The sequence below is a fragment of the Vigna umbellata genome, chromosome 2 (genome assembly GCF_029865625.1).
Source record: "Vigna umbellata cultivar VRB3 chromosome 2, Vumbellata_1.0, whole genome shotgun sequence".
NCBI lineage: Eukaryota > Viridiplantae > Streptophyta > Magnoliopsida > Fabales > Fabaceae > Vigna > Vigna umbellata.
In genome coordinates this window covers 19988009-19995697 of record NC_142166.1, presented here as the reverse complement: position 1 = coordinate 19995697, position 7689 = coordinate 19988009, and the positions used below count along the sequence as shown (strand labels likewise).

The 7689-nt window shown below is 36.9% G+C and overlaps 1 protein-coding gene across 1 annotated transcript; it reads left to right on the top strand.

Moving 5' to 3' along the window:
- Window positions 1–320: 320 nt before the first annotated feature.
- On the top strand, window positions 321–1344 carry LOC148203572 (uncharacterized). The gene is made up of 2 exons (XM_088107659.1): window positions 321–1182; window positions 1247–1344. Exons 1-2 carry the CDS (start codon window positions 321–323, stop codon window positions 1342–1344), a joined length of 960 nt encoding a protein of 319 aa, XP_087963785.1.
- The last annotated feature ends 6345 nt before the right edge of the window (window positions 1345–7689 follow it).

Genomic DNA, 7689 nt, shown 5'->3' with positions numbered 1-7689 from the left:
ATAGAGAAGCAACTCTGTCACATGATTCAGAAGTTGGATGGCCTGGGGAGTAACTTGAAAACTAACTCCAAAGAGGAATGCAAAGCTACTGTTACTAGAAGTGGCAAAGTTTTAGATGAGAGAAAAATAGAAAGAGAAGAAAAAGAGAGGTTGAGTGAAAAACAAAGAGATGAAAATGAGAAGGAAAAAGAAAAAGAGAGAGAAGAAAAGAAAAAAAGAGGGGAAAAAGATGAGAGAAGAAAGAAAGAATCTTATGAAAAACACCTTTCTTACCCAAAGAATTATTCCAAAAAGGAAAAAGAAAAACAGTTTGAGCGTTCATGGAAATTTTCAAGAAATTGGAGATTAATATACCCTTCTCTGAGGCTCTGCAACAAATGCCTTCATACGCTAAATTTCTGAAGGAGCTCCTCATAAAGAAAAGAAAGTACATTGAAGAAGAAACCATTGAAGTTCAAGGAAACTGCAGTGCTATCATACAAAAGCTCTTACCCTCCAAGTATAAAGATCCAGGAAGCTTCACTATTCCTTGCACTATAGGGAATATCTCTGTTCGGAAAGCACTTATTGATTTGGGAGCTAGTATTAATCTCATGTCGCTCTCCATGTTTGAAATGATTGCAGGGTTGGAACTCAAGCCTACTCGGATGACTCTTCAACTTGCAAACAGATCCCTAAAATATCCTTATGGGGTAGTTGAATATGTGCTTGTGAAGGTAGATAAATTTCTTTTTCCTGTGGACTTTGTCATCATGGAGATGGAGGAGGATGTGAATGTAGCTCTTATTCTTGGGAGACCTTTTATGAAAACAGCACGAGTTTTGATTGATGTGGAAAATGGCAAACTAAAAGTGAGAGTACAAGATGAAGAAGTAAATTTTGATGTCTTTAAAGCTATGTCTCACCTAAAAGATTATAAGGAATGTTTTCATCTGGATTCTCTTGATGAAATTTGCATGATACAAGAAAATAACGCAAGTAATACTCTTTCTTTGGAGGAGATACTAGTTGACAATTATGAAGAGTTAAATGAAAAAGAAAAAGAACTAATTGATGGGAACTTGACTCATTTGGAAGAATTACAAAAGAGTCCTTTGCAAAACACAGAAGAAAAAGTCAAGGGAAGTAAAGTGGAGCTAAAGATGCTACCGTCGCACTTGAAGTATGTATTTCTAGAAGAAGGTGGAAACAAACTGATACATCCTAGGAGATGTGGAGAAGCAGATCCGTGAGATTGGAGGTGCAGGGAGGCTTGAACAGCTTGCTGAAACCAATGGCACAGTAGCATGGGCAACTGCAGACTTGGAGTTTTGTGAGCAGATTGATGAAGAGTTTTGGATGTGAAGCAGTGGATGTTTGGAATTTAAGATGAATGGATATGGAGGTTAGCTTGGAGAGGTGATTCACAACTCAGAAGGCTTCCTAGAGTGGAAGGAAGTTGCAATGGAAATCAAGCTAAGAAGTGACTCTTGGAGAAGGAATTTGCTATGCATTTCAGCAGAAATTCTTTACTACAATCCAAAAGTGATTTACAAGCTTTTCCTATGAGATTTTATAGATTAATCTCAAGGCTTTAAGCACTCAACTTTCACGTGGTAGATCTGAACCCATGTGCTACATGTATAGCGTCTAAAACACGTGAAAATCAAGTTTTATGTGAAGAAAAACAATTACTCATGCAGCCCCATAAAAGGATAAGTACACCCCTTTTGTATAGAAATGTCCTTTTTACCCTTCTCCATGTTTTGGCAGATTTGGCATATCTTCTTGTTCTCCAATTTTCCATCCAAAGATAGCAAATAGTACTTGACCTTGAGGAGAATATTCATCTTGGAGCTTTTTGGCCATTCCTCTTGTGATGGGTCCTATGGTGTTAGACCTTCTTGTATCATCCCCTCCCTCTTGAGAAGGATTTGCCCTCAAATCCAAAAGATCTTCATCTTCACTATCAAATCCTGCAAAAGGTTTAAGATCAGATACATTGAAGGTAGCATGAACACCATATTCAGGAGGAAGATCAAGTTGATATGCATTGTTATTAATCCTCCTGATCACTCTAAAGGGTCCATCTCCTCTAGGATTGAGTTTGGACTTTCTTAGTTGAGGAATCTTTCCTTTCTAAGATGAATCCAAACTAAATCTCCTTCATTGAAGATTAAATCTTTCTTGCCCTTATTATGTTTCTTGGCATATTTCTCATTTTGTTGTTGAATTTGAATTTTAACCCTTTGATGTAAATCTTTAATAAATTTAGATTTAGATACCCCATCTTGATGAACAAAATCAATAGAATTTGGAAGGGGTATTAAATCCATGGGTGTCAAAGGATTAAAACCATAAACAACTTCAAAAGGAGACAATTTAGTAGTTCCATGAACTACTCTATTGTAGGCAAACTCAACATGAGGAAGATACTCATCCCAAGATTTGTGATTACCTTTTAGAACTACCCTTAGTAAAGTGGAAAGAGATCTATTTACTACCTCAGTTTGACCATCTGTTTGAGGATGGCAAGTAGTAGAAAAAGATAACTTAGTCCCTAATCTAGACCATAAGGTCCTCCAAAAGTGACTAAGAAATTTTGTATCTCTATCCGAAACTATTACCTTAGGTAGACCATGAAGTTTAACCACATCTCTAAAGAATAACTTTGCAATGTTGCTTGCATCATCTACTTTGTGGCAAGGTATAAAATGAGCCATTTTGCTAAACCTATCTACCACCACAAAGATAGAATCAAAACCCCTAGAAGTTTTGGGAAGACCTAACACAAAATCCATACTTATCTCTTCCCAAGGGGTGGAAGCAACATTCAAAGGAGTATAAAGTCCATGAGGCATTGATTTAGATTTAGCTTCTAAACAAGTTATACACTTAAAGCAATGCCTGTGAACATCCCTTCTCATGTGAGGCCAAAAGAATTTTTCTTTCAACATGCCAAGGGTCTTTTCTACCCCAAAATGTCCCATTAATCCTCCCTCATGTGTCTCTTTAACAAGGAGTTTTCTATGTGAACCTTGGGGAATGCAAATTTTTCCTTCTTTAAAAAGATACCCCTCTTTCACATAGAATCCTCCTTGAGGCTTATTGAGACATTCCTCATAGATATGAGCAAAATCAAGATCTTGTGAATATAATTCAAGAATGTTATTAAATCCAAGAATTTGAGCTCCCAATGTAGCTAATAGATTAATTTTTCTTGACAAAGCATCAGCCACCACATTGGATTTTCCTTTCTTGTATTTAATAACATAAGTGAATTGTTCAATGAATTCCAACCACTTAGCATGCCTCTTTTGTAACTTGTGTTGACTCTTCAAATACTTAAGTGATTCATGATCACTATGAATGATAAACTCCTTGGCAACAAGGTAATGTTCCCAAGTTTGAAGAGCCCTCACAAGTGCATAGAGTTCTTTGTCATAGGTGGGATAATTACAAGAGGCACCATGAAGTTTTTCACTAAAGTATGCAATTGGGTGTCCTTCTTGTAATAATACTGCACCTATGCCAAATCCTGAAGCATCACATTCTAGCTCAAAAGTTTTGGAAAAATTTGGCAAAGCTAGAATGGGTGCTTGTGTGAGCTTCTCTTTGAGTAGCTCAAAAGCTTTTTGTTGTTTATCCCCCCAATGGAAGGTAACATCTTTTTTCACCAACTCATTGAGGGGTGAAGCAAGACTAGAGAAGTTAGGAACAAATCTTCTGTAAAAGCTTGCCAACCCATGGAAGCTCCTTACTTCTCCTACATTCTTTGGAGGAGGCCAATCTTGGATGGCCTTTATTTTTTCTGGGTCCACATGAACCCCATTTTTGGTGACCACAAATCCAAGAAATATGACACTATCAACACAAAAGGTACACTTGTCAAAGTTTGCAAACAATTTGTGTGTTCTAAGAATTGTTAAAACAACTCTCAAATGTTTTTCATGAGTTTGCAAATTTTGACTATATACCAAGATGTCATCAAAGTAAACAACTACAAACTTCCCAATGCAATCCCTAAGGACATGATTCATAAGTCTCATGAATGTGCTTGGAGCATTTGTAAGACCAAAAGGCATAACTAGCCATTCATATAATCCAAACTTGGTCTTAAAGGCAGTTTTCCATTCATCACCTTCCTTAATTCTTATTTGGTGATAGCCACTTTTTAAATCTACCTTTGAAAATATTTGTGCTCCATGCAATTCATCCAACATATCATCAAGCCTAGGAATGGGATGTCTATACTTGATTGTGATGTTGTTGATAGCTCTACAATCACAACACATGCGCCACTTCCCATCTTTTTTTGGTACAAGTAACACTGGTACAGCACAGGGACTTAGACTCTTTTGAACTAAGCCTTTATCTAGCAACTCTTGGACTTGTGTCTCAATCTCCTTAGTTTCTTGGGGATTTGTCCTATAGGCTGGCCTATTAGGAAGAACTGCCCCTGGAATGAAATCAATTTGATGTTCAATTCCTCTTATGGGTGGAAGCCCTTTTGGAATTTCTTGTGGGAATAGATCATCAAATTCTTTCAAAAGTTTTTGAATGGATGGAGAAGGAGTTGAAGTCTTTGAATCACTAGATGTGCATGTAAGTGTCCCTTGACAAAGAAGAAGATATGAAGGTTGCTCAACTTGAAGTGTATTGATTAAAGTCTTTTTGTTTAAGAGGACTTCATGTTGAGTGACCTTAGGTGGCACACTTGTTTCTATACCTCCCTTTCTTTTTGACTTTTTCTTTTGATCATGTTCTTGCTTTCTTAAAATCTTCATTTGTGCTTGATCCTTAGCCACTTGGGTAGGAGTCAAAGGATGAAGCACAAACTTCTTGTCCTTTTGATGGATAGTGATGGTATTGGTTAGACCATGATGGATAGTTTGATGATCAAATTGCCATGGTCTCCCCAATAACACATGACATGCTTCCATGGGAACTATATCACATAAAACTTCATCTTTGAAGTTCCCAATGGAAAATGCCAACTTCACTTGATTCTTGACTATTATATCCCCATCTTCATTTAGCCAATGAAGTTTATAAGGTTTTGGATGAGGTATAATATCAAGTTTCAACTTCTCAACCAACCTTGTGCTACAACAATTGCAACAAGACCCACTATCAACAATGAGAGAACAATGATTTTCTTGAATTTTACATCTTGTGTGAAAGATGTTCTCTCTTTGTGATATATGTTCAAGACTTGGTTGGTTGCTAAGTATCCTTCTCACCATGAGAAGTTGTCCATCATCAGCATATATTTCCTCTTCCCTCTCTTCTTCCTCACTCTCACTTGTACTAGTTGGGGTGTCACTTTCACTACTATAAATGTCCTTGCCTTTCAAAATAATGTTTCTTTTTGTAGGACATTGAGTAGCTACATGACCCCTTCCTAGACATTTGAAGCATTTGATTTCACTTGTTCTTGTGTGTGAGGGTGTCTCTTTCTTGGGTCTCTCTTCTATTTTGGCTAGAGGTTTAAATGGCTCTTTTTCTTTAAAAATTTTCTTTTCACAAGTAGGTTGAACTTGAATTCTTTTAGAAGAAGATTTTCTCAAGTTTTGTTGTTCTACCTTTATACACATTTGAACAAGATCATTCAAATCTCTATAAGGTAGAAGTTCAACCCTATCTCTTATGTCAAAATTGAGCCCACTTAAAAATCTAGCTAAAGTAGTTTCTGGACCTTCTACTATGCCTGCCCTCATCATATACAACTCCATCTTTTGTCTATATTCCTCAACTGTCATAGACCTTTGTTGTAACCTTTGGAGTTTATCCATGAGTTCTCTATTGTAGTAGGAGGGAATGTGTCTCCTCCTAAGGGCAGACTTGAGATCATTCCAATAGTGGATGGGAGGGGCTTGATGTCTAAGCCTCTCTTGGACCAAGGCAGTCCACCAATACATTGCATACCCTTGAAAACTTAGGGTAGCTAGAGAGACCTTCCTCTCTTCACTCACTTGATGGCATTCAAACAATTGTTCTACCTTCATCTCCCAATCAAGATAAGCCTCTACATTGTCCTTCCCATGGAAGTGAGGCAACACCACATTGACTTCTTTAGGGGGTGGGGGTGCATGAGAATTTCTCCTATGCCTTCTAGAAGTAGAAGGCTGATGAGGGTAATAATCACCCAGACTCATAGACATCCCTCCCTCTTGAGAGTTTTCACTCTGACTTCCCCTAGACTTACTTTTCCTTATCATTCTCAACTCATCTTGAATAACAGCATTTTGAAGCTCTCTATTGACTTTCTCTTCATTCATTTCTCTTCTTATTTCCTTGAATTCATTAACTAAAGTTTGAAGAGAAAAATGTTCTTTTTCACTATCACTAATCCTAGGAGAATGCCTTCTAGACATTATGATGGACTTAAATGTTATTCTTGAAGTAAAGACTAGAGATTTTCACTTGAAGCAATATTCCAGGTAAGGGAGGTGATTCACTAGGAATGCTTAAGTACCAAGCCTTTTCCTTGCCAAATATGCTTCTTGCTACTTACTAGAGTCCTTAGATCAAAATCACTCTTAAATCCACTTAAGTCTTAAAGACAATAAAGAAAACACAAAGCAAAGAAATAACACAACCTAACTCTAAATTCGGACCCCTAAGAGAGCTTCCTATTCGCACAAGATATATGTTATCTAGTCGAAAATTGGAAAAAACCATTAAAGTGAGGTCTCTTAGGTGAGGCTTAGACTTTGGATCTAAGACACACTCACCGACTACTCAATTTTAGATTGTGAGACTTCTTTTGAGTCTAGTTACAAATGAGGGAAGAGCACTTGTGAACTCTAGCACCTCACTTGCTTGGGTTTGGAACTTACAACCAAAGAAAAAAAAACCAATGGAAATTACAAAGAAATTTAGTAAGTTGGAAAGGAAAAGTTAAAATAGGCTAAGGAATCAATGTGTGCAGCTTTGGTTGCTCTCAAAGAACTTGAATCTACTGGATTCTAAACAATTCTCTCAGCTGCAAAGTGCCGAAACCAAGAATTAATTTTCTGCAGTATAGAATGCTGCTGCAAGTCTCGGTTTTTTTTTTCTTCTTCAAGGCTCAACTTCATTCACTTTTCTTCACCAATTGAACTTCCTTTGATGCTTCCACTTGCAGTGAGCCATTTGAGTTATAGTTCACCTATCCAACAAACCAATTAATCACAGAAACTACCACCACAATTGCCAGCAAAATCACATCCAAGTGACAGCAACACCAAGACTTTTGTCAAACAGATGGTGTGCAAAATGTAGAAAAAAATCGAAAATCAATCAATGACAGGGTTTTCAAACACGGTGGTACCTCAAATAGATCCTAAGAATGGTTCTAGATCAGATTTAAAACACAAGAAAAGACTTTAAATCAGAATCACACACAAATTGGTTATGCATTGAAAATTGACAAAACTGTTTGATGAAATTCCTGAACCAGATTTCTGCACCAGATTTTTATACACTTCAAACTTTCGAAACTGATGATGCAATGGTCCTAAGTGCCTTTTAACATATGTAATATCTCTTTTGAATTGTTATCTTAATATTTTTAATGGACCATGGCTTTTACTGCATCTAAAAATGATAAATCAAGCAAAGTAATGTAGTGCAGAATTTGACAAAAAAAACCAGCACAGTTTTGGCAGCAGAGTCAATTTTTCAATGCAAAAAAATAGACCAAATGAACAGTACTGCACCTAATTG